At 56.1% G+C, this 27,302-nt stretch overlaps 1 protein-coding gene across 1 annotated transcript; it reads right to left on the bottom strand.

Moving 5' to 3' along the window:
• On the bottom strand, positions 1-26,063 carry DACT3 (dishevelled binding antagonist of beta catenin 3). The gene is made up of 4 exons (XM_084612113.1): positions 25,807-26,063; positions 5,031-5,142; positions 4,465-4,620; positions 1-4,115 (listed from the first exon to the last, which is right to left on the bottom strand). The coding sequence occupies exons 1-4, from the start codon at positions 26,026-26,028 to the stop codon at positions 2,437-2,439; spliced, it is 2,169 nt and encodes a 722-aa protein (XP_084468239.1). The 5' UTR covers positions 26,029-26,063; the 3' UTR covers positions 1-2,436.
• Between the last annotated feature and the right edge of the window lie 1,239 nt (positions 26,064-27,302).

Genomic DNA, 27,302 nt, shown 5'->3' with positions numbered 1-27,302 from the left:
CACTTCCACAAATAACAGATTTTTATTTACAAAAACGGGGTGACAGGGAGGGGGAAATTATATATAGAAATACAAGACTGGCAGGGGGGTTTGCCACAGACTCCAGGGAGGTACCTATGTACAGCGCGGACTCCAGAGGAGTTACGATACAAAATCAGAATAATAAATACGTTCATTTAAACAGCATGCGACACAGTGAACGTCGCGCCATGGAAGTGCTGGCCCAGCCGGGGGGCAGGGGTCTGCGGCAGGGGACTAACACAAGCTGGGCTCCTGTTGGCAAGTTAATTATCTGTGTAGCGGGCATGGGTGTCTATTTCAGGGTAGCGCTCAGGAACAGGCTGGATCTCCTTAGTAACCGGCCCTGGCAGAGAGATGAAACCCACATAACCGGGGAGGGGGATTTTAACTGCTGCTGTGATGGGGCCGGATGGAGACCCTTGGAGAGGGATCCTTCCCGGTCTAGCCCCAGAGTGGGCACAACCCCGGGCAGGGGGAACTCACCCCTGCACCCCAAATGCTACCCTGAGCCAGTCTCAGCCCTGCCCGAGAGGGACCCCTGTCACGGGGGGTGGGGGAGGGGGTGAGCACCGCCCAGGCTCATGGTGTCTCCCACTGTGAGCAGAGACCCAACAAATTGATTGCAGACGGGGAGAGGGGGCCACGTTACCCAGCTGGGCTGGACTGGAACTGAGGAGCTGGAGGGAAAAGGCCCCTGTATCTCATGCCCCTGAGACCACAATGCTGTCCTGCCCCCACCACGCTCATCAGGGGCTCCTAGAGTATCTGATGAGCTGCTGCGGTGGGAGCATGTGTGCGGGGGGGTGGGAGGTAGCCAGAGTCCGTGCCCCCAGGCATAGACTCCCAAAGGGAGAGGATGGGAGTGCCACCACCCTGAGATCTCTGCACCTTTAATCCGGCACGCCGAAGCCCTGGGGCACGATCCACGGGTGCAAGGAAAGACACAGGCCCATCCTAACCCAGAAGCTGCCGTTAGCCTGGTTGGGCCCAGATCTCAGCAGTCCACAAAATCTGCAAGGCGATGAACCGGCTCGGTGCCAGCCGCCAGGGTGTTGGCACGCGCTCACTAGTGCCCACAGCGTCACCATTAACGGACCCGAAGAGCTCATCCATTCAGACACGATCGCATCAGCATCACAACCGCCTCACCAGCGCCCCAAAGGCAGCTCCCCCCCCCCCATGCAGGGGGCGTCACCCCCAGGGCCCATGGTTGCACCAGTGCCCCACTTTCACCGTTAGTGTCTCCGAGGCCGCTCGGCATCAGGATTTTACCACTAGCGTCCCAGCACCAGGGTTTCCCCAGTGCCAAGCGGGGGTCTCGTATGCAGCTCACTTGGGAGGCGTCATGCACCAGGAAGCGAGCGCTCACGCACAATGGTGCCAGGGCAGACTGCAGCTCCCCCACCCAATTCCCTCCCCAATTAATTTTAGTACCTGCTCCCCAGCCGCAATGTAACCCACTGACCCCCAGCAGCCAGTGCCCCCTGCCCCGTCATGGCATCCCCCTGGCCTTGCAGACTGGTGGGGGGCAGGGGGGGGCATCTTGCACCTCTGCTAAAAATTAAACCTGGGTGCTTGAACCTACCAGCTTCTGGCCTGAGGTTTGCATCAGGGGGCCGGGCAGGGAAGGGTTTGGGGAGGAGGATCTGGTAGTACGGCAAAGGGGGAAGAGACAGGGTTGCCACCCCTCCAGGATTGTCCTGGACTCTCCAGGAATTAAAGATGAATTTTTAATTAAAGATGATGTCATGTGATTAAACCTCCAAGAATAGGTCTAACCAAAATTGGCAACCCTGGGAGGAGAACTAGACCAGTGGGAAAGGAGATCAGAGGGGTCCCAAAGCTGGGAGGGATGGAGGGATGACATGCCCCTCCCAAGGTAAGTAGGAGTGGGGGGTGTGAGGTGAGGGGGCCCACCAGGCTGGGGGTGCATGGATCCAGGGTGGGTCAGGGGGTCGAGGGGAATCCCCAGGCTAAGGCAGGTCAGGGTGTAGATCAGGCTGGGGTTTAGGTCAAGCGACATTCCCAGGCTGGGGGTGGGGGTGGGCTGGATTACCCTGGAGGGCTTGGATCAGGTTGGGAAAGGGACACTCCCAGATTGGGAAGGTAGATGGGGGGGTGAGAGTCAAGCCCCCCACAAAAGGCCAGGGTGTATGGAGTGCGGTGGATCAAGCTGGAGGGGGTATGGGTCAGGGAATACTCCCAAGCGAGGGGAGTATGGGGCAGGGTTTGTTGGGGCCACCACCAGGCAGGGGACATAGACCGGGAATGGGTTAGGCTGCCCCAGGCCAGGGCAGTATGGGGCAGAGTTGGTTGGGGGGGTAGAGGAGGCTGGAGAGGGGGTGGGTCAGGGGCACCCCCAGGCTGCAGGAGGTGACGAGGGGGATTAGACCCCCCCCCTCCAAGCCCAGGATCTCACACCGTCGTCATCACTTTCAGGGAACCCGAGCGGAAGCGCATAATTTTCTTCTTGAGGGCGTGGGAGGCCTTGATCTTGACGAAAACCTTGGGCCGCCCACCGGCCTGGCCGGGCCCCGCGCTGGCGACCAGCTGCGGCGAAAGCTGCTGGGGCCAGACCAGCCCGCTGCTCTCGTCCGTGTCGCTGGAGCCGGTGCTGAAGGCGGGCGAGCCGCCCTCGCTCAGGCTGGACTCGCTGTCGCCGTAGGCCAGCCCCTCCTCCAGCCGGCACACGGGCGCCCGCCGCGCCCCACCGCCCCGCCCGCCCGAGCACTCCGAGTCGCTCCCGGCGTAACCGTACAGCACATTGCGGGGGGGCGAGGGGGCGCCTGGCCCGCTCCGCCCCGCCCGCCGGCTCCGCCGCGGCTCCCCGGCGCCCGCCTCCTCCTGGCAGATCTCTGCCGTCGAGCGCCACTTCCGGTAGCCGGCGGCGCCGGGGTGGGGGCGACGCTGCCGGGACGGCTTGAGCACCACCTCGTCCCGCTCCACCGTGTGGTACTTGGTGCCCGAGGCGCCCGGCTTGTTCAGGAGGCTGTTCTCCGACTGAGAGCGCGCCGCCTTCTTGCCCCGGGGGGAGCCTTTCCTGGCGCTAGCCCGGCGCCCCCCTGGTGCTTCCCCCCCTTCCTCGGTGAAGCGGCACTTCTTGGGCATCGCCGCTGCCCGAGGTCTCTCCCTGGGCGTCACCGGGGCCCGCTCTGGTGACAGCTCCACCGAGCGCCCCTTGGTGAGGGGAGGGGGCTTCTTTTTGGCGCCTCGGTGGGCCTGCTGGGCGCGGGGCGGCTGCTGGGCTGGGATGTACTGGGCCTTCACCATCTGGCAGGCCCCGTCCTCGGTGCAGGCCAGCGGGGGGCGGCCCCCCCTCTCCTCATAGGGAGCGGGTTCCTGGCCGTTCCTGGCATGGGCACCGTCCTCGCCCGGCCCCTCCTCGTAGTGATCCACCGACAGGGCAGGCCGGAGGTGGGCAAGTGCTTGCAGCTTGGGGGGCTTCTTGAGGCTGGAGTGCGGCGGGGCGTAGCCTTCGGGGGCCCCCTTGCCGGCCAGCGTCCTCTCGGCCGCGGCGTCCCAAGACGACCAGATCCGGGCGGCCACGCCGGCCCCGCCCTCGTAGCCGCAGGGCGAGGGGGTGCTGCTGCCCCGCTCCATGGCTGGGGGGTGCTTGCGCTCCGCCTGGGGGGCCAGCAGCTCTGAGGGCCTCTTGCAGAGGCTGTTCTGGCGGGCCACTGCCTTGGCGGGCGGCTCGGCGTTGAGGCTAGTCCGGGGCTTGCCACCCCGCGCCAGCTGGCTGCGTCGGCGGATCAGCCGCGAGATGTAGCTCTCCACCTTGTGGCAGTGAGTGGCCTCGGGATAACAGGGCATCTCCTGCCCCGCGAACTCCTCCAGCCCCCGAGCCTGCTCCGCCCCATAGGCCAGGCCCGGTGAGAAGGGGGCGGCATCGTAGAGGCGGCCGCGGAGCAGTGGGTTCTGCATGGCCACAGCGTGAAGGGGACTGGGGTACAGGAAGGGGTCCAGGCTGTCCCGGGGTGGGAGGCGCGGGGGCGGCTCGGAGGGGTAGTCCTGACAGCTGGAGTAGGGGGCCGAGTAGGAGCGGGGAACCATGCCCCGCCCGGCCCCATCTTTGCCACTGCTGCCCATCTCGCCTGCGGGACAGAGAGATACGGACTGAGAGACAGACCCACAAAGGGCGGCTCCAGCTGGAGGGGGGCAGTGCTCAGGCCCCCTTCGCTCCCATAGGGACGAAGGCAACCCCAGAGACAGGCCTGCCCCTTTCACCACCCCCCAACTCTCTTCAGCCATGGCCAGACGGTCCTTGACAGCCCGTCCGGCCCGGTATCCCCCAGGACCCGACCACCGGCCCCGTCCGGCCCGGTATCCCCCAGGACCGGACCCACGGCTCCGTCCGGCCCGGTATCCCTCCCTCTGCCCACCAGATCAGCCAGGCGACCCCCAGCCCCACGCTGGTCTCTCAGGAGCCGGGCAGCCGCTCACCCACGGACTTGGGGCGCTCGCTGGCGTAGCTGCCACGTGACTCGGCCTGGCCGATGCGGGAGCAGGAGCCGGAGATGGAGGGGAAGCCGGAAGAGTCCCCGAAGCAGGAGGCCGGCGAGTCTGAGGCCACGGCGGAAGAGGCACCCTCGTAGAAACCTGCAAGAGATGGCAGCTGTGAGCTGGGGGGCAGCTGGGACAGATTTGTGGGACAGCCACCAATTGAGGGGGGGGGCAGGGATGGGGGATAGGAAGAGGCAGCCCTGAGCTGGGGGGCAGAGATGGACGTGGAGGGGGGCAGCCGTCAGCTGGGGGTAGGGGAAGAGGCAACCATCAGCTGAGGGGCAGGGAAGGGGGAGGCAGGTGACAGAGACTGTTGGGGGGGATGGGAGCAGCCCACGGGGCACCAGCCGGCCCGTTCCCTGGGCAGGTCTCAGCTTGGAATCTGGGGTGTGAGAAGCAGTTTTGGGGTCCCACTTCCCTGCAGGGATAACCGGGGGTGAGAATCAGCTGCATCTCTCCCCCAGTCTGAGACACACACCCCCATATCACACCACCGGGGTTCCTACCCGAGCTGGGCCAGCTGTCCATCTCGGCCGCCTCCCCGCAGGCCTTTTCGGGGTGCAGCCGCAGCCCCCCCACTTGCTGCTCCAGTTCCCACATCAGCCCGGGCAGCGCATCCTGGAAAGGAAACCGAGAGGGGCAGGACGTTAGTGAGGGATTGATACTCCAGCAACAGGGGCCTTCCAAGCCTCCCCATTTGGGGGGGTTGAACTACCCCCCCCAACAGTGCCCCCCACCCAGAAGCCACTGCTGCACATCACCCCCTCAGCCCCCTCCCAAAAATCAAGGCTCAAACCCCATCAGTGGTAGATAGTTGGGGGGGGGTCAGCTAGCCCCTAAGTGCACCCCTCATGTTTACATTCAGTTGAACTTTGCACCCCGAGGGGGGTATCATGGTGGGAGGGGGATGTGCTGCAGACAGCCCACATGGGGGGTGGGGTAGGGTCTGCTGGGTGACCTCTGACCTCCAGACAGATGGGTGGGGGGAGACAATGAGACCCATTTGGGGCTGTCGCTCAAACTCTGCTGGAGACAAAAAGGGGGGGGAACATCCTCACCCCGGGGAAGTGGGGGAGCTGACAGCTCCAGGGCTGGAGGGGGAGGGGAAACAGCCACCACCTGTCCCACTGCATTGGGATACCCCAATCCCCACCCCCACATCTGGGGTGTGCAGCCGCCCAGGGAAACAAGGCCCAAGGAGCCAGGGGATGGGCCCCAGGCTCTTTGGAAACTGTGCTGGCCTCTACCCTGCCCCTATAAGGTCAGGAAAGCAGGAGGCAGCCAGATCCCAAAGCTCCCGGGCCCAATGGAGGTGGGGGGAAGCTTCCTGAACTCCAAGGAGCCGGGGTGGGCACAAGGGTGGGGGGTGTTCTGACGGGGCCAGAGCCAGTCAGGATGCGGGGGCAAAACAAGAGAAGGAGAGGAAGAGAAAGGAGGAAAAGGAGGAGAGAAAAGAGGGAAAATGAGAGGAGAAAAAGGAGGAGAGAGAACAAGGGAAGGAGAAAAAGAAGAGAAGAGAGTGAGGAAAAACAAGGAGAGAGAAAGAGAAGAGGGAACAAAGGAGAGAAGAGAACAAAAGGGGGGAAAGAATGAGAAGAGTAAAGGAGAGACGATGTCATGAAAAACACCTTTATTCACATCAAATTTCATTAAAACTTTTAAAAAATGTTCTAAAATACCGAGACAGGGATAAAACAAAGCACAACACACCCGGCGGACATTAAACTTGAATCCCTAAAGCATCAGCACCCCCAAGTTCACGCAAACTCTTAACACCCCAAGTCAACCGAACAGCGTCCTGGCTATAAGTCAGTTCGTAAAAGGTGTAATCAGTCCGCTGCCCGTCGGTTCCGGTGAGATTTCTAACCGGCTCTCCTGCGCCAGGAGAGAAGAGTGAGAGAGAAGGAAAAGACAGGGGAGGAGAAAAAGAACAGGACGGACAAAATCGAACAAGAGGGAGGGAGAGGGAAAAGGAGAGGTGTGTTGGGACGGACGGACAGATGGGGTTACGTGGGGATAGACAGACAGAAAACACAACAGGAAGAAAAAAGGAGAGAAACAAACGAGAGAAGGAACGAGAGGGGAGAAGCAGAGAAAGGAAAAATCTCCTCCACCCCTCCAACACAGACCCCATTTCCTTGCCATCCCAATGGGGAGGGGAGAGCTCCCCAGCCCTGCACTGGGGACACGTACACACACAGGCCTCCCCCGGCGCATCCCCGCTATCTCTGCTTCACATCTGGATGCCTTCCCCTCTGCCTGGCTCAGAGATTGGGGCGGGGGGTGGGTTCATTTATCACGGCTCCTGGGGAAAGGGGGGGCGACACCCGGTCAGCGCCGGAGGAAATAAATTATTCCTACTACAACGGCAACGTCGATTAATACATTACAGTGCAGGGGGCTGCAGACAAAGGGGCCATGGGGGGGGGTATTCCCAGCCCAGCCCAGATCCACCCCCCTACTCCATAAATTCAGCCCATGTCCTCCCCCCCCCCACTTCACGAGTGACATTCTAAATCAGGGATTTATCCTGCTGCTCTAGGGACATCTGATAAATGCCCCCCCCATTCCTGACCCTCAACTCTGTATTGTCCACCCAGCACCTAACCGGCCCCCTCTGTTTCCACCGTCTGTCTCCCAGAGGCCCTGGGCGTCAGGCTCATGGGTGAAGTCCAGCCATTTTGTGAAGAGGCTGGATGTAAAAATGGTAAATTTCCTAACTAAGCTCCCCCTCTCCGCCCCCCCACCCAGAACAACAACACTGTAAAACTCTGGGGGGACCCGAGGGTTTGTTTTCTTCAGGTCTTTTGGCTTCAGCCTAGCAGCAGAGAAAGAGAAAGGCTGGTGAAGGAAGAGGGAAGGATAGCCTAGCAGCCAGGGCCTCTAGCCTCCGACTGAGGAGAGGGGGGTTCACTTCCTTGATCCACCACAGCCTCCCTGAGTGACCTTGGACACAAGGCTCTCTGTGCCTCAGTTTCCCCATTTGTACAATGGGCATAGCTGCCTTGCCTCACAGGGATGCTGTGAAGATCCTTCCGTTAAAGTTTGTGGGGTGCTCAGGTGCTATATTAATGGGTCAAAAGCAGGACTTGAAGTGAGGTGGTTGTTACATGGACTATCCAGAAGGGGGCAGCACCCACAAGCCAGGCCAGAATTTCCATTTAGAGACCTCAGTGAATTGGGTGCTGAGGTCCCAGGTGAGGATGCTGGGCGTTGGAAAACCTAGCCCTCAATGGCCTTGGCCCCCGGACTTTCTGCCCCATCAAATCCTCCAATGGCGCTAGTCAGGTTTTCATCCTACTATCCCACGCCCATCCCCACGGTATCTGGGCACCTTACTATAAGGGTGCGTGTGGGCACCCCATTAAGTACACATGGAATGGTTGTGCCGGATCAGGACTGAAACGACCTGCATGCATCACCCATGTGTTAGCTGCACTTTCCCCATGTTCAGACAATCCAGCCATGCAGGTCCCACAGCCGAACCGGCAGCCGTCGGGGTTTTAACTGCTGTGTCAGCTAGACCTGCTTTGAGCTAGGCCGTAAGGGGGAAGGTTGGCAATCTGACAGTCTAACCACTAAATCATGCTCCTCTCCCAGAGTGAGGAATGGAACCCAGGAGTCCTGGATCCCAGCCACCCCCTCCTACCCACTCCAATCCACTAAACCCCACTCCCCTCCCATAGCTGGGAACCCAGGAGCCCTGGGAGTTAAACTGCCAGCCATAAACGTCTGACAGCGTGGAAAAAAAAATTTCCAAGGGGGCCTTTCAAAATAAAAACCAAATTATTGTCTTTGAGCTACGAAGCTCAGCTAAGGGTCTAGGCCCCCAACTGGTGTAAATGGGTGTCACGCTCTTGGAGTCACCGGGCCAGATCCCCAGCTGGCTCAGCAACACTGGGATGAACAGAACCAGATCCTCAGCCGGTTCAAGTCAGCATCACTCCACTGGCACAAACAGCGCTGAACGGATTTGCACCAGCTGAGCTCCTGGTCAAAAGATTTTTAATCCGGAAAAAGACTTTAAAATCACCCCCTAGGAAGTGCCAGATCCCAGCAATGCCCCATATTACCCAGCACCCTGCCTCCCCGTGGCTAGTTCCAGATATTTTGGGGGCAGGTGCGAGGCACTGCGGATAGGACCGTGACCAACTAACCCACCTACGAGGGAAGTTATCCCAACCTCCATCCGTTTGCAGTGGGCTTATACCCCGAGGCAGGCAGATTTATATCCCATGTAAATTTTTATCCCGGCACGTGTAGCCGCAACCGTTCTTATTATTCCTATAAATGGCTAATCCTTTTTGGAATCCTGCTAAGCTCTGTAATATCAGGTGCTGGTGCATTTCAAATATCTAAATCCACACACACACAAATGGGTTTGAAAAACCAATCCCAATCCAACTGCCAGCAGCCACGATCAGCCTCTGGTAAAGGATGGAGCTGAAAGATACATCCTGGGACACAACGGCAAGAAGCACTGGATCTGTGATTTGAATGGGTGTGTTATCGGCAGCCCAAATAGCGATGTCAATTATTAAGGTTGTCTGACAGTTTCCATTATAAGAGCCTGTTTTCGGTTACTTATAACTTTAGCTATTCAGGTTGAAATTTTCCCTGCTGGGTGTCAGCCTCCAGCTGAATTTTTCTGGAAAGTTTCAGGTAAAACAGGTCAGCTGTTTTTGAGAACAAAGTTAGGGGGAAATATAGCGCTTTGCCCATGCTTCCAAAAAATAATTTTTTTTTCTTCCAACCATTCGGTTGAGAAGCTCTAGCGCCTCCATGCTTTGGGGCAGGGACTTGAAATCTGGCAGAGGGGCCAGGGATGTGCCTTCTGCTGTCTCCCTGAGAATCTGTCCTGTGTCCCAACCAGACTGCCCATGCACCATCCCAACAGAGCAATTGAACATGCTCCAGCTCAGGGCTGCAGGGGCTGAGTAGGACTCCTGGAAATTGCTCCTTGGGGAAAGGGGGAGGGCGATGCAGCACAAAGAGCAAGGAGATTCTCTCCTACACTCTGAGTGCTCCCCCTGTTGGCACCATGCAGCATGCAAGAGGAGACAGCTGCCAGGCTGGAATGCAGAAGGGTGAGGAGGCTGGATGGGGGAACAGAAGAGATGCAGGTAGGGAGAGGGAGAGAGAAGCGGAGTGGGATAGGAGGAGGACCAGTCATGAGGGATTTTGGTGTCAGCAAATAGCTGTGAAACCCACAGTCAACACGTGTCTCTCATCCCCCTCTAGTGGCAGATCCACATAGAAGATAACAGCTTACTACTGCTACCAGGACTGCGCTTTGAATCAAATGACCCCAACCCTGATGACACCCCGCATGTGTGAAAGGGTCAATATGGCTCCACAGGGTGAAATCCTCGCCCCTCCCAATTTTTAAAATCATAGGAAATTACATTTTTAAAAACCACTGCATTCAAGTTGCAGTGGGGGAGGTTTAGATTGGATATTAGGAAAAACTTTTTCACTAAAAGGGTGGTGAAACACTGGAATGCGTTACCTAGGGAGGTGGTAGAATCTCCTTCCTTAGAGGTTTTTAAGGTCAGGCTTGACAAAGCCCTGGCTGGGATGATTTAACTGGGAATTGGTCCTGCTTTGAGCAGGGGGTTGGACTAGATGACCTTCTGGGGTCCCTTCCAACCCTGATATTCTATGATTCTATGATTCTATGATTCTAAGAGACCTGGTGTGTATTTAAATCTAGCCTACTTTCCTCCTGGCTTCGTGGCTAAGATTAGTTGCAGCGCAATATCAGACAACCTGCCTCCGGGAAATGAATCTGATCTGGTTAGAGATTGCAGAGATCCTATTAATGCGGTGGGTTTCCTGTCTGCATTTCACCTCGCTCAGGAACCCTGAAACATAGCTGGGTTGTTTTCACTCTGATTCTAATCGGTTCCACTTCTTGCCTCTTGCCAGCACAAGGCAGCAAATATAATCATTCATGTATGCGGCACTTGCTACCTCCAGAATACTGTATAAATATTAACCCTTTCTGCTTCCCAACTCTGCACTTTCCTTGGTTTACAAATTGGGGAAATGTTGACTTTCCCTACAACCAGAGTGTCAATGGCAGAGCTAGGAATAGAACCCAGGAGTCCTGGCTCCCACTCCCCGCCTGCTCTCATCCACTAGACCCCACTCCCCTGCAAGATCTGGGAATAGAACCCAGGAGTCCTGATTCTCTTGTCCCTGCTCCTCCAGCAATTAAATCCCATCCCTTCCCCTTTAAAACTAAACATAGCTTGTTCAGTTCTCCAAAAGAGAGCTCAAATGAGAACCAGGTGTGGGGCTCATCCACATTCATTCTGCACACCACCACTGCTCTGAGCTATCCCCCGCCAAATTAAAGATCGGACCGGGGAGAGCGTATGGGATAAATTACCGAATGGAGCCACATACAGACATTGATGGGGGGGATACATTTAAACAGGACACCCTGGAGCCACAGTCAGAAAGGCAGAGGAATTGTGACAATCTCAGCAGTACTCGGGGCTCTGTGAAGAAAGGGAAGGGAGGAGATCTGGGGTGGGATTGGTAGAAGCTCTGCAGGGAGTGACGACGGGGCCGGGAGGGGGGGTGGGACGGAGATGGGTGCTCTACTGTAGTGATTCAGAGATTTTCAGCCCAGAAGGAACCATCATTCTGATCAGCCTGTCCGACCTGTATTACCTAGGCCAGAGAATCCCACTTCTAGCCCATATCTTGTGGTTGAGCTAGAACGGGAAAGAAATGTCTGATTTCAGCATAAAGCCTCCAAGCGGTGGAGAATCCACCACTGCCCCTCAGTCAGTTGTTCCAATGCTTAGTTCCTTTTCCTGTTAAAAACTTGAGTCTTATTTACAGTCTGAATTTCTCTAGCTTCAGCTTCCAGTCACTGCCTCTTGTAATGGCTTGTCTGGTAGGTTACCAAGCCCTTTACACCAGAGATCTCCCCCGCGGATGCTTATCCACCCAGACCAAGCTGCCTCTTAGGTGTCCTTTCAATAAGCTAAATAGACTGAGCTCCTTCCCTCTCTTGCTGGGAGGTGGCTTTTCCGGACTTCAACTTGCTCACCTCTGAACCCTCTGTGAGCTTCCCCCACTCCTGTCTGGAGTGTGGACACACTATCCCAGTAGCTGTATACAGAGGTAAGGCTAGGGGCTGGCCAGAAAGCACAAATCCCCCTCCACAAAAAATGTCAAGGTTTCAAGTTTTGTTTTTATTTCACGCTGGAACGAACCGAGACCTTTTGAAATTACTCACAAAAACACCACAGGGGAGAGAGAGAGAGAGAGACCCACCCTGAAACAGCCAACAGCCCAGAGTTAGGACGCGTTCCTGGGATATGGGACACCCAGGTTCAAGTCCTCTGGGAATAGGACTGGTATAAAGAAAGTGACGAGGGAAGCGCTATTTGCCTTCACATCACACAAGAACCAGGAAGTTGCCCAATGACATTAATAGGCAGCAGGTTTAAAACAAATAAAAGGAAATATTTCTTCATCCAGCACACAGTCAACCTGTGGAACTCCTTGCCAGAGGACGTTGTGAAGGCCAAAAGTATAACCGGGTTCAAAAAAGAACTAGATAAGTTCCTGGAGGACAGGTCCATCAATGGCTATTAGCCAAGATGGTCACAGGAACAACTCTGGGTGTCCCTAAACCTCTAACTACCAGAAGCTGGGACTGGACAACAGGGAATGGATCACCTGATAATTGCCCTGGTGTGTTCATTCCCTCTGAAGCACCTGGCATTGGCCACTGTCAGAAGACAGGCTACTGGGCTAAGAGGACCCTTGGTCTGACCCAATATGGCCATTCTAATTAATAGAACCCAGGAGTCCAGATTCCCAGCCCCACCTGCTGAGCAGTATCCCTGTTTTACAAATGGGGAAACTGAGGCATACTGACTTACCTAAGATCAGAGAGGGAATGGCAGAGCACAGAATGGAACTCAGGAGTCCTAACTCCCAGCCACCCTTGTTCTAACCCCCTGCACCCCACACCCCTCCTAGAGCAGGAATAGAACCAGGCGTCCTGACCCCCAGCCCCCTGCTCTGACCCACTAAACCCCACCAGAGCTAGGAACAGAACCCAAGGGTCCTGAGACTCCCTGCCCCATCCTGCTCTAACCATTACTCTCCACTCCGTCCCTTTAAAACTAAACATGGATTGTTTAGTTCTTCAGCTGAGAACTAGAATGAGAACCAGGCATGGGCCAGCCCAGGGAATTGAACCGGTGTCTGCCATTTCCCTGAGGAGCACCTGGCTGGAGAATCAGCCTCAGTCTCACCCCTTTGTAGAAGTCATTAACTAGCCACTGGGCCAAAAAGAAAGAGATTGGGTAGCCCAGTGGTCAGGGCTGTCGCTGGGGATTCAGCAAACCAGGTTAAAGGCCCTACTCCAATGCCAGCCAATCAGGGCCTTGCACTTGAAATGGATGCTCAGACGGTTTGTCAGGTTGAGGATGGGATTGACAGGTGCGTCTACACTGCATTGCTAACCTGGGTATGTGGAACCCAGCATGTGGACTCGGCCTTTCGAAGCCCGTGCTTGAGCGTCCACTCCACTTATAAGTGCTGGGCTGGGGTCTCTCACCCATGCTAACACGTCCACACTGCACTACATGGTCTGCAGCCCGTCTCTGTGTCCACACTGCAAAATGACAGGGCTCAGGCCTGAGTCACACCAGGAGCGGGGCTCTGATGCACCCCACTAGCAGGGTCCTCAGTGAGTGCTTGCTGACCCAAGACAGAGTAATTTGTGTGTGGACACAAGGGGTGGGGGGGTAACTGGGCTTAAACTGGAGTCAGAGCCTGGACTTAGTGTGCAGTATAAACGTGCCTGGCAACAGCCACCGTGACCCCTCCGTCTGTTTCGGAACCAGTGCTTTCCAGACTACAGTCCCCCCTCTAGTTGCATTCTTTGCTCCTAGACACACAATCTTGCCTTTGGCTGCATTCAAACACATGTTTAGATGTTGGAGCAACAAGGAGACAAAGACACAAGCCAGACCTCGGCAGAGCCGTTATCGTCCAGCTAACAGCCATAAGCAGGGAGGTGGACGCAGCGGAGCTAAAGCAGAGATCGCAGCAACCAGAAATGGAAAAGTACCAACAGATCCCGTGACTTCTGAGCACCAGGGCTAGGCTGAATCCAGCCGGATCAAACTCTGCGCCTTTCACGGCTCAGGACAAGGTTAAAAAAGGGTTAAACCGTAGAATTCAGTTTTAAGTAAACTCAGTGCAGCAACCCAGCATCCCGCAGAGCCAAGGGCCAGGCTCTGGATGTGTGGCTAGGACAGCAAATGGATGGTGGCTCCAACGCCGTGCGAGTCTCTAATCTGCATGCCCCACAGGCACTAGGATCTGCTGGGCCGGATTGGACCAGCACCTCCTCTTGCACAGTATCGTGGGGCCCGATTCCCAGCTATCTACCCCCTGTGTTTGTGGCAATGATGGTGGGAGGTGGTTTTAAGCCCCTCTGCACAGTGCTCCCCACCGCCCCGGCATATTCTAGGCCTCCCCCAGCCCCCGGTGTTAGCTAGTGCAGCCTCAGGGCTGCTCTAATTCACACTCTGTTGCCTCTGGAGGACAGAGAATAGCCACAGAGCAGTGTGCTCTGACAATGCCCCCTATCCACCCCCTATGTCGGGGGGCTGGGATCCAAGTCCTCTTACCCCAGCTCCACACTGGCTAGGGAGATCCCCTTGTGGAGGAGGGATTCTCAAGGGGCGTTTCCACCCATTTTAAGACCAGCTGGGCCTGAGCATTGGAACTGTGTCTGTGACAGCAGCAGCTGCTTCAGAGGAAGGTGCAAGAACCGCCCTTCCTCCCTGCTCCCCCCACCCCCGGTGGGCAATGATATACCCAGCCAAGAGCAGAAGTTCCTGACAGACCCCTAGGTTAGTGGGTTTGTGTATGCCCTGAAGCATGAAGGCTTATATCCCTTTTACCAACAAACTTCCTATTCTTGTTTTATATAGAAAACTTCTAACCCTTCCTTTAAAATCCTGCTATGCTCTTGGCCTTAATAATATCATGTGGCAGGGAGTTCCATAGGATACCATGGTAGGGGTTTCTCTCTCTCTCTCTTCTTGCCAGGTTTCAAAGTTCCACCCTTCACCGAGCCAGCGGCCAGAGGTGACTTCAGATTCATTACACCTACTAGTAGAGGCTGACCCAGAAGAACAGAGACAGGGGGAGCATCTCAGCCCCCATTCTCATCTCCCTCAGTGGGAGGACAGAGGCATGGGCTGGTCTCGCTAGGTTTTTACACCCCCCTCCCCCATATTTCAGATCAGCACCTGGCTTGCAGGTTTAGCCCTCTGGCTAGTAAATCTCCCAGCCTGGCCATATTGGCTAGCACATCCAACACTGGACTAGTCTAGGAGGTAGAAAGGTTGGACCAGCTAGAGGCAGCATGGCTCAGTGTATAGGGCACCAGACTGGGAGCTGGGTGCCCTGGCTCTATTTCATGCTCTGCCCAGATTGTGAGGCATTGGCAAATCACTTCTCTCTGCTTCTCCTCCTGCCTAGACTGTGAGCTCTTTGGTGCAGGGACTTTGCGGCCGTGCAGCGCTTGGCACAATGGCCCCTGATCTCCACTAGGTGGTACTGTGATATACGGTGATAAATAATAATCCAATGTTGGCAATTCTTGCACTTCAAGACCCAGCTCCCGGAGTCATGGGAGAACATCTGCTTCCGTTTTTTTTTCCTTAATGAAGTAAGGGCTTGTTTAGATGAACTGTTAGCACATGGCAAGCTGGAGCGTGAATCTACCTGGCCATAGCCTGCCATGCACTAACTGTGGCAGACTGTGCTTTGACCTACCCCAGATCTGTGTCTGCAGGGCTTGTGGTAGGGGAGACAGAGCTAGAAAATGGGACCCCCTAAAGGCTCCAGAAGGCAAATGGAGAGAACCCCCCACCCCATTATTTGGGAAAGTCTGCTGATAGCATCGGGCCATCTCATGATTCTGGAGGGGAAGCTGACACATGAGTTTTGGGGCTGGCACCACCCCACAGCTGAATGGGGAGCAGGGGGGAAGCCTCGCTCGTCACCATGAAATCTCAAAGGGCTTTACAGAGGAGGGCAGGATCACAACCCCCATTTTACAGCTAGGGAAACTGAGGCACCGCCAGCCAGCCACCCAGTGGCTGAGCCAGGAAGCGAACCCAGCTCTCCTGCGTCACAGGCCAGTGTTTTAGCCACTAGGCCACACGGCCTCTGGCACAGGGCGGGTAGCAGGGCAGGCCAAAGCACAAACTGCACCGGCCCAAAACTCCAGCCTCACTGAGCTGCTGTACTAAGCAGCTAGTTACTACCGGTCCCTGGGGTGCAGTTCAGAGCAGATTGCTCTCCTCCCCGTTGCAGAGGGCTCCTTCAGCACACCGGATCCTGATAGCCAGCAGCCGCCAAGGGGATTGCAGGCTATAATAAGCTTGAGCTTTGTATCGGTTCTCTCTGTCTTGCTCTGGCATTCCCTTAAAGAAGCCGCTGCTCAGCATTCTCCTCCTCCTCCCTCCCCCCACTGGCAAGAGGAGAGAGAGGACAGACCATAAAAGTCTATTGGATGGAAGCATAGCTCCCATTTCTCCGCAGGAAAATTCCTCTTGGACAGTCAGGGCTGCTTTCCCGACTGGAGAAACGGGGAGGCTGTATTTAAAAAAAAAAAAAAAAAAGGAACAAAGGTTGGAGACGTACGTTGCACACACACGTGTGTAAAAAACACCCAACAGAGAGAAACACATGACCCATAGGGACAACATTTTGCACCAGCATTCAGGATTCCTGGGTTTTATTCCCGGTTGCGTGAGAGAGTGGTTAGAGCCAGGACAATTGGAAACCAGGACCCCTGGGTTCTATTCCCAGCTCTGAGAGGAGAGTGGGGCCTAGTGATTAGAGCAGAGAAGGCTGGGCGTCGGGACCCCTGGGTTCTATCCCTTCTGTGGGAGGGGAGTTGGGCCTAGTGCTTAAAGCAGCAGGGCTGGGAGTCAGGACCCCTAGGTTCTCTCCCCAGCTCTGCCACTGATGCCTTGAAGGAGTTGCTTTCCTCTCTCCGTGCCTCAGTTTCCCTTCTGTAAACCAGGGGGTGGGGCCATAATACTAACCCACTTTGCACCAGGTGGCTGAAAAGCACCATGCAAGTGGCAAGCATTAAATGATTTTAAAACAGAAAAGAACTTAAATAAACTTCCTGTTGCTTATAAGTACTTCATCCCCACACCTGCCGTGGGCACAGAGGGCCAGGCTTACAAAGGGAAACAGATGCCTCAAGATGCAGAGGGGCACGGAGCAGGATTTTACAAAAGGGCCTGACCAGGTGAGGTGCCTAAATCCCCTGGGCCATCAGTGGCTTTAGATTCTTGGGCACCAACTCTGCCCTGGTGTAGGGGAGTGGACAATGAAGCATCCCACACTATGTATAAGACTGAAATTTCCTAAGGGAGTTAGGCATGTGAATTCCAAAAGCATCTAATTCCCCTAGATTATTTCCCAACCCTAATTTCTGGAATGAGGTTTAAATCGTTAGAACAAGAGCTTGTTAAAAAAAACCCAGGTGCTCCCATAGCAACATTTAATTCCTGCAAAGCTTTCGCTTCACCAACAAGGAAAAGAATTACAATTTTGTTTGGGGGGTTAAAATTAAACCACCGATTTTGACGTAGGACAAAATTTCTCATCTTCTACGCTTCCAAAACCAAGTTGCAAATGACCATTAATTTGGGGCTGGTACTGATTCCTATCTCGATGTGGGGGGAAACACAACATCCTTTCCCAGAACAAAAATCCAGGTTGGTTTAATTTGATGGAGTCTTGAATGAGCATTTCTAGGATCCAGAAGGGACCATTGTGATCATGTGGTTGTGACCTCCTGGATAACCTCAAATTAATTCCTGTTTGAACTCGAGCAGGTCTTTTAGAAAATCATCCATTCTTGAAGAGACGCGTCACTTTGGAGGTGTGGAAGGGATCTTGGTAGAAACAGGCTAGGTTTCTAATTGGCAGTTCCACGACTGAATTTCTTTAATTAGCTAGATATGGGGAAATATATATATATGGAGAGGGGGAAATTTCTCTGATCAGGTGAGCATTAGGGGTTGCATACTTTTCTTCAATACCAAATGCCGTTGTGTGCCCTATTCTCTAAGTAGTCCTGGTCCAGGGCACGTGATAAAATCTGAATACATGTATATTTCTCTCCATAGAGGTGTGTGTGGTTTATATGCCAAGAAATGATTTTCCCCTGTTAGGCTATGGAAGACCTTAGAGGGATTTGCACTTGAAGCCGGGCTCTAAACGACTTTTGGAAACCTTACTGAGCTGTTACACCATTGATTCTCACAGGAGTTATGCCATGGATGATTTAGCCACTGCTATACTTAGCAACATCCCTGGCTGTGCATTCAGCATCTTCTCTGTGGCTTTCCGCCCCCTCGGTAGTTTTTTTTTTCCCTCGCCTTCTTAATTACAAGGGATATTTGCATAAAAGCAGATTCTTTTGTTCCTACGGCATTTAACAGCTGCTAATGCCTCCACCTGAACTGAAACCACAATCAGCTGCGCAGCACGGCATGGTAATCTTTCCAGCAAGCCACTGACACGCTCAAGAATGACAATCTGGAGGAAGGTCTGTGGTAGCTCAGAACTTCCCACCACCACCAAGGATAGAACCCAGCGCCTCCTGCCACAAAAGCCCACCTGGGCTGAAGGAGAATCTCCCATGAGGTAGGTGTTAGCAGTACAGGGCTTATGACACTCATCAGAGCTGTCCCAAGTGTATCCAGAAGACGGCAATGCTCGGATATTGTTACACTGTTTCCCTAGCGGATCTCAGATCTTTTCACAAGCTGTGCACGCACACCCAGCAGCAGCAATTGAATGCAGCCACCTCTGGGGGGGGGGGGGAAGAGTGCACAGCACAGGGGTGGGGTAGATTTTTGGCCAACGGCACCAGAGCAGACCCCTGCCCTTATACAAAGATTTTTTTTAAGCATCTACTCAGAGTTCACAAGCTCTCCTCCTTCCATCTGGGCCTGCTACACACCCTCCCGTCTCAAGGCAACAATGTTTCTGGTAACAAGGTTGGCCTCGTGGTTAAGACAGCAAGAGACAAAGGTTCAAGTCCAGGCTCTGTCACAGACGCTCCCTGTGTGACCCTGGGGAAACTGAGGTGCAGCACTTGCCCATCTGTAAAATGGGGTGCTATGAAGGTCAGGTGCTCAGTTACCATGGTGATGGTTTTGCACAGTTGCCGCGGTGATGGGGACCATTCACGGACCTAGCTAGACAGAAGTTCCATGTGTGATCGCGACTCACAGGACACGAGACGGGCACGGACTGCGCTGGAGAGGACCAGACTGGGGGGCAGCCCTTGAATATGCTTCCCCAGCTGAGAAGGGCAGCCAAGGTCATTGTGACTGGTCCAAGACGACATAAGAAGCTCTCCTGGCTGGGTGACGCAACTTATGTCGCTACTTTGGGGTTTCCATGTTGGCTGCATTTTTCTTCTTCTTTCTTGTGTTTCCTTGTCTGAGATCAGGGTCCCATCGGGCCGGGCGCTGCCCAGACACACAGTGACCGAGATCGGGGTCCCATCATGCCGGGCGCTGCCCAGACACGCAGTGAGCGAGATCAGGGCCCCGTCGGGCCGGGCGCTGCCCAGACACGCAGTGACTGAGGCGGGGAGGGGGTAAGAGGGTCTGCTTTGGGGTCAGATAGGGCAGGGGCTCCCAGGAGGAGAGGGTGTGTTGGGGGTCTGTGCAAAGGTCAGTTGGGAGGGGGCTTACTGAGGGTGGACAGCAGGGTCTGTCTCGAGGGCTCCCTGGGTCTGGGGGAATAATGGAGTCTCCATTGGGGTGAGATACAGAGGAGGATCCCTTACGTAATGGGGCCCGCCCTGGCACCAGCAGCTTCCCTGCCCCATCCATCCCACTAGCTACAGCTCGGTCCCTCCCTCTGCGACAGTCCAGGCCGGAGTTTAGCTCCTTTCGGCACAGCCCCCCCAGCCCAGCGGTTATGGCCCATAAGTAATAAAGCAGAGATAAGGTGCAGGAGGGACCAGTGGGGGAAGGGAGGCTGCTCACCAGGCAGGAGCCTGCCCCCTTGCATCCCTTCAGCACCCCTCAGCGGCCAGGAATGGGGCTGGGGGGGGAGGGCAGGCAGAGCGAAACAGCTCCAGCCAGCCCAGCCAAGGGGCCCAGTCTGCCCCCAGCAGCCACCGCCAGGCCCCCTGACCATGCAGCTGTCGGCTGCCACCAGCCCTGCATCATGCAGACAACTCTCAGCCCTCCCCCATCCCACTGATTTAAAGTCCAAGCTCCGTTCCCCCTCTGTAGCCAGGGGCTCACCCCCGCCCCTTCCGGGATCTTGCAGCTACTCCCTTTGCAGCAGCTTTTGCTTCGATTCTGCAGCCTCCCCACCCAAGATCGCACCCCCCCGCCCCACCGCACGGTGCTGCACCGTCTGGGCAGGATCATTACCCCTGTTTTACTGACGGGGCGAGCGAGGCCCAGGGAGAGGTAGCATTTTGCTGAAGGATCCCACCACCGCCCCGCCTCCTGGCCCCCAGCCTCAATTGTGAGCTGCCAACGGCTTTTGCCTTTGAAGAAGTGAGGAGCAGAGAGGAGAAATCAGACTCCTAGCGGAAAGGCAGGCCCAGCCATAGCCAGTGGGGTGGTGTGTTTGGGGTGGGGGGATGGACGCTGCAGCCGGGGACGCGTGGCTGGGCTTTGCTTTGTCTGAGCATCTCTCCCAAGGAAACCCTAAACCGGGGCCGCTCCGGACGCCAAGCCGCAGCCTCGCGCACCGTCATGTCTCAGGCATGAGCCGACCTCAGAGCGCCGGCCGCCGGCCCATTCCAGACGACTCACGTGTTTCCCCACCACCACCGGGGAGACTCCCACATGCCCCAGCTCCAGCTGGAAGGCAGGGGACCGATGAGGCCTGCCAGAGCGCATGCCGGACGGCCTGTCACTGAGACCCAAGCCAGCCGGGAATGGCCAGGCCAGAGCTAAAGACACTGGCAATGCTAGCCACTGGCACTTCCCTGAGGAAGTTCACCACACCCGGGGAAAGGGGGGTGTCCTAACTTCCATCAGCCAGGGCACCTCCCTGAGGAAGCTCACCACACCAATCTGCGATGGTGTCAGAAGCTCCCCTCCCCTACACACACACACATATGGGGGGTGGGAGGGGAGGGCCAGCACAGCTGCACAGATTGCCCATCCCCTGAGAATTGTATATTTTTCCTGTCCCGAATTGGGAAGAAAAGTCAAAAGTCTGAAAATTTTCACCAACCAGCAATCCAAAAAGAAGTGGAAGAAGAAGAAGACAACGACTGGGTCCAGCTGAAGGGTTTTGTGTTGATTGAAACCTTTTTTATTCTTATCTGCCTTGTTTACTTTTCCCCCCTCTACAAATTAAACTTCAAATTTCCCTTTTACCCCCCCCCCAAAAAAAACAAAAACAAACCTGGATTTTCTCATTTTGGAAAACGTGACGACAGGGAGGTAGTGACAATTCCTAACCCCTTCCTCCCCACCCAAAAATAAATAAATCAGGAAATTTGTCTAAACAACAAAAAAAACTTTCCCACCAAAATATTTGGGTTTCGACGCACTGACGTTTCCCAGTGTGTGGGGGGGAACGGGGGGGACATTTAATTGAAAAAACTCCCAACCTTCTCTGAGGGAGAAAGGAGCCTCCCCATCTCGGGAAGGGACCCCAGCCCAGCCAGAAGATAAAGACCAAAGAAATGGGGGGAGAGAAATAGGATGGTTGAATGCGTGACCCCTGCCCAACACAAGAGGGGGCGGAGTCATGGCACAGGGGCGGGGCCAAGGAAGTGCCCCATGTGAGGTTGCGCCAACACTCTGGATTGCTTTGCCCTGGCCTTGGGGTCTAGCTGGCACTGCTCGGTGGCAGCTCACCACGCCACTGACATACAGTCAAGATGGGAGGGGCGGAGAGGTGTAAGGAGGACACAGAAGTCCAGGCAGCCTGTTCTCCGGCTGACTCATTCCCCCCCAGTCCCTCCACCGGAGCCCAGACAGTCTTGGGGTGACAGCAGGACTCGTCGGCCCATTATCCCACCGCTGGAGCGGTGTTATCAGCACCAAGGCATGCAGCTTGTGTCAACGGTGGGAAGAATTCACCCAGCGCTCAGCATCCTGATCTGACTGCAGCCTCGTCCCCGGGGCCGCACCCACCCACTCCCCGCCGCCTTTCCTCAACGCAAGGTCCAAGGAACAGCTTCCAGACCAGCTCACCCCCGCCCCACCAGAGAATCTCATCACTATGCAAAGCAGGCGCCTCTCATTGGCTGCTGGCTGCTCGCCCCATTAATCCCCTGCTGGAAGACGCTGCCAGGCTTTTTGACAGCGGATCCGCAAACGTGAAGTCGATTTAATTAAGGGGGGGGCAGAGAAAGAGCAAAATCTTTTTATTAAATCAGTAAATAGCTGGCAAAGCTGGAGCTGAAAGGGGGGGCGGGATGGGCAGCTGTGATGTACCAGGCCAGGCAGGAACCCCATAGCCCTGGCAGCAGCAGAAGGGACCAGTAATGCCAGCCTCCAGAACAAGACTTTTAGGGGTCCAAGCGATACCTGGTCAGAGATGGCTGCACAGGCCAAGCAGTGAAATCAGCAAGATAGCACATCCAGGGCACTGAAAATACAAAGCACCTTGCAAGAGGGAGGGGAAAATCAGGACTCCTGGGTTCTACCCCAGCTCTGGGAGGGGAGTGGGATCTAGTGGTTAGAACAGGGGGCCTGAGAGCCAGGACTCCTGGGTTCTACCCCCAGCTCTGAGAAGGGAGTGGGGTTTAGTGGTTACAGCAGAAGCATTTGGTGCCTCGAGTCCTGGGTTCTCTTCCTGGCTCTGACACAGATTTGCTGGGTGATCTGTCTGTGCTGTGCCTCTATTTCCCCTATATGTAGAATCCACCCAGGTCACTACTAGGAGGAAGCTCACCAAGTCACTCAGGTCCTGTAGCTGCCCCTGCTGCAGCAATGCTAAGCAACACTAGAGCATGGGGCTGGAGACGAAGATATTTGCTACATCACTTCAGCCCAGCACCCTGCCACCAGCACCAGTCAACATCCAACGCTTCAGAATCAACCATCCTCCTGGCTGAATGCACTGCAGGGGCAGGTGAGGAATCCCCTTCCTGACCCTGCTCCAGGGACCAGCTCTTGCCCTGGAGCATGACCTTGACTACTCTAACTCCCCCGGCATGGGCAGCAGTCTGGAGCACAGGACAACAATGTCGTCCATCTGTCCGTCCTGCTGAGACAGGGAGGGGCAGAGATGCACCCAGGGAAGGACTCCAGTGAGAATAGCCTTAGCAGTCACTTTCCAAGAGATAAGCTGGTTCCACATACCCAACAGACACCTTTGCCCAGGGCTTGTGAGCAGCTTATTACACAAAGTGACAAGATCCACACAACTTCCCCCGACCCCACTCCAGATGTCGCTGAGGACAGTTTGGTTTGGTACTGCAGGGTCTTAGGTTAGAGCCAGCTCAGAGGTGGGACAGACCCTATCTGAAAGGGGGTTCCAAAGAGGATGGATCTAGACTGTTCTCAGTGGTAGCTGATGACAGAACAAGGAGTAATGGTCTCAAGTTGCAGTGGGGGAGGTTTAGGTTGGATATTAGGAAAAACTTTTTCACTAGGAGGGTGGTGAAGCACTGGAATGGGTTACCTAGGGAGGTGGTAGAATCTCCTTCCTTAGAGGTTTTTAAGGCCCGGCTTGACAAAGCCCTGGCTGGGATGATTTAATTGGGGATTGGTCCTGCTTTGAGCAGGGGGTTGGACTAGATACCTCCTGAGGTCCCTTCCAACCCCGATATTGTATGATTCTATGACACCTGCCCCATACACCAGGGAAAGGCAGCCTGCCCCATTCCTCTCCCCCAGATATGGTCTCCTCAGGCCAGAGAGAGACCTGCCCCACCCAGCACTCACAGCTACAGGCTGAGCTCTGAGAGGCAGGACACCACCGTGAGGATGCTCACCACACCGCTGACCCCTTCCCAGCTAGGACACTGCACTGAGGAAGCTCACCGCAACCCCAGCCCCTCCCTGGCTAAGACACCACTGCAAGGGATCTCGCCACACAACCGAAGTCCTAGCTGACTCCGGCACAGTGATGTTGGGGTGATGGAGGAACCTGCCACTTCCAACGATGACCGGACAATTGCATGTTTTGTGAATGACACCCCCCCCATCCTTTTGACTCCCACCCCACCTGCTTTTCCCTTTGAGCGGGCTGAGGATGAGATGGGGGAGGATTGCACCAGAGGAGCTGACAAGCTCTGACTGACAGACAGACAGACACCCTGCGCCCCAGAGGACTTTCCATAGTACTACAATGAAGTCAGTGAGCAAAGCTTGATGTACGCCAGCTGGGGATCTGGCCCCACTGACTCCAATGGAGTTACACCCAATTTACCCCAGCTCGGGATCCGGCCCTGCACTGTAAGGTCTTTGGGGCAGGGACTCTCTATGGCTTGTCCGCATAGTGCTCAGCACAATGGGACCCCCCGATCCCCAGTTGGCGCCCCAGCTATGGCAGGACTAAAGACCAGTCAGACCTCAGAGGGACACCTCACCTGCCATCTCCAGCCTCCCTCTAGCTGCCTTATGCCAGCACACCCACACAGCCTGCAGGATCTTTCCCTTCCACCCGCACGTGGAGGAGAAGACAATAGGTGCTTAGTCTAATTTGTCAATGGCAAGACAGCCCTTCCCCCGCATTAGCATTGGGGCTGAGCGCAGACTGAATTCTGTTTCTGAAGATGCCAAAGCAGAAATGATCAATGGTCTGTTGAGTGCAGTGTCCCCACCACCCCCTTCCTTGCTGCACCAGAGCAGACCAATGGGCCAGTCTAGAGCCACATTCTCTCCTAACTAACACGGCTGTTACTCTGAAACCTGTCATTCTCTCCTGGATGGCCTGGAGGATGGACTTAACTATGCACTCGGATTGGGTGCCTTCCTGACCATCAGCCAGTGATCAGCTCCGAAGCATGAGGGTGAGTTTTTGTCTTAAAAACAATCTTAACTTTTTTCCACCTCCTACCCAAGCACTGTGCATTGGTAACATCCTGTGGCAGGGAATTCCACAAGTTAATTTTGTGCTGCTCAGGAGAACATAGGTGTTGGAACTAGAGGTGCTGGGGGTCCTGCCACACGCCCTGACTTGAAGTGGTTTTCATCATATATAGGGTTTACAGTTTCTCTAGCTCTCAGGAAAACCCCGACACTGAAAGCCCAGTTTCTATTATACATAGTGGAAGATCTACCAACTAACGCCTCACGGTCCCGCAATAATTCGCTACTTTGTTGCTTACCGGATTCGTGTTCCAAAAGCAGTTCTTAAACTGCAAGCCCATCCAGATCAGGAAGAAAGGCTGGCCCTGGGTTGCTCCTGTTGGGAGCAGAGCCCTTGAGGCCTGACTCCCAGTCTCCTGCTCTAACCACTGACCCCACTCCCCTCCCAAAGCTAGGGATAGAAGCCAGGAGTCCTGGCTCCCAGGCCCCCTGCTCTAACCACACCGCCATAGAGAAAACACTCTCAGATCAACAGAGTCCAACCGCAGGGCAGAGGACAACGTAACCTCGGACATGGTGGTGCCATCAACTTGAGTCAGGCAACAGGCCGGGCCCAGGGGCTCCCAGAGGCCGGAGGTCTGAGATGTTTCAATGAAAGTTAAAGACACAAAGGAAGGGGAGGGGAAGCCTCCTGCTCACCTGCCCCAGGAAACAGGGGCCCCCCTGCTCCCAGAAAACTCTAAAACTGCGGGGCTAGGGGCTCCAACACCCCCAGAGACCTCCACAATACGCAGCTAGGGGCTCCCCCCACAACCACTCAGAACAGCCCCATAGACCCCCCCATGCCCCCATAACAGCCCTGTACACCCCCCACTGCACAGCTGGGGGTCCCCCCACACCCCATAACAGCCCTATACACCCCCCCACTGCACAGCTGGGGGTCCCCCCACACCCCATAACAGCCCCATACACCCCCCACTGCACAGCTGGGGGTCCCCCCACACCCCATAACAGCCCCATACACCCCACACAGCGGGGGGCTGCCCCCACACCAGCCCCCCCGCACAGCTGGGGCTCCCCAGAACAGCCCCATACACCGAAGCAGCTATGGGGAGGCCGGGCACAGCCCCCCGGAATTAGCCCCACTGTGCCCAACGAGTCCCGGCCCCGCCGCCCCCGCTCTCCGGACCCGTCCCCACAGGCGCTCGGGGCCCCGGCCGGGACTCACCAGCTGCTCCTCGGGGGCCGGCTCCGCAGCGCTGCCCGGCTCGGTCTCCCCGGCCGCCGCCTGCTCGGCGGGCTCGGTCCCGAGGCGCAGCGCCTGCCGCACCCGGCGCGCCTGCCGCTCCCGGAGCAGATGGAGCTCGCAGAGCCCGGCCAGGCTCCCCTCCAACCAGCCCCGGAGCCGGCCCCGCTCCGGGCTCACGGGGAAGGAGAACGCCCGGATCATCCCCCCGGCTGGGCTCCCGCTGCTGCCCCTGCGGCCCCGGCCAGCGCAGCCGACCCGCTCCGCCGGCTGCAGCTCCGCGCTGTCACCGCCTCATCTGCATAGCCACCACCCCCAGCACAGCCATTGGCTGGCCTGCCCGGCCTCATCTGCATAACCACCACCCCCAGCACAGCCATTGGCTCGCCTGCCCGGCCTCATCTGCATAGACCCCCCCCAGCACAGCCATTGGCTCGCCTGCCCGGCCTCATCTGCATAGACCCCCCCACACGTACGCAAGCCATCGGCTTCTCCGCCCTGCCTCCTCTGCATAGCCACGCCCTTGACCCGATCAATTGGTTCCCCCGCACTGTTTTATCTGCATAGCTACGCCTTCAGATCAACCCATTGGTTGCCCGACCCTACTAAATTTGCATAGCCCCCCCCACCTCATTGTAGCCCATTGAGTTTCTCGTCCTGCCTTATCTGCATAGTCACGCCCTCAGCCAACCCATTGGCTCGCCTGCTATCGCCCCTGCCCTGTTTTATTTATATAGCCACGCCCCTAAATTTAATGCTTGGCTCCACCCCCCTTGTTTTAATTGCATGACCACCTCCCCTTCCCAGCCAGTGGTTCATTTACACATGCTTATTTGCACAGTCACGCCCATGGATGCTGCCATTTGCTCATACACTGAGTTTAATCTGCATGACCACACCTCCCGCACCTAGCCATTGGTTCATCCATTTCGTCCATGGGGGGGGCCAGTGACAGCTCCACCCACCCCAAGGTGGGTGTGGCTCTCACTCATCCTGCCTCCCAGGGGACAATTGAAGCTGCTGATTGGCTGGCTCCTGCTGAGCCTGGGTTGCCTACCTTAAATAGACCCAGGAGAGGGGAGCTGTTGGTTCTGGTAAAGTTCCCAATGGTCCTTCAACCCCCCTCCCCATCCCCTGCTGAACCTAGTACACCCTGCCCCTAATAACACCCCCCCAGTGCACCTCCTCCCCAGTGCATGCCCTGCAGCCCCCCTCCCCTCCCCAATAGTCCTTAACTCCCTGATGTGACCCCAGTACCTCCCCACTAACCTCACCTCCAGTGCAACCCCATCCCTTCCACCAATAACCCCTCAATGCACCCTGTACAACCCCCCTCCCCTCCCCAATGGTCCTGCAACTCCTTCATGTGAACCCAATTGACCCCACTAGCCCCTTCCCCAATTCCCCCAATAAACTCCCCAGTTCACCCCCACTAGCCTCACCTCCAATGCAAACCCATCCCCTCCCCCAAAAAGCCC

Source organism: Lepidochelys olivacea (genome assembly GCF_965140295.1).
Source record: "Lepidochelys olivacea isolate rLepOli2 genome assembly, chromosome: 23".
Classification (NCBI taxonomy): Eukaryota; Metazoa; Chordata; order Testudines; family Cheloniidae; genus Lepidochelys; species Lepidochelys olivacea.
Note: the sequence above shows the minus strand (reverse complement) of the source record. Positions and strands in the feature narration are given on the sequence as shown.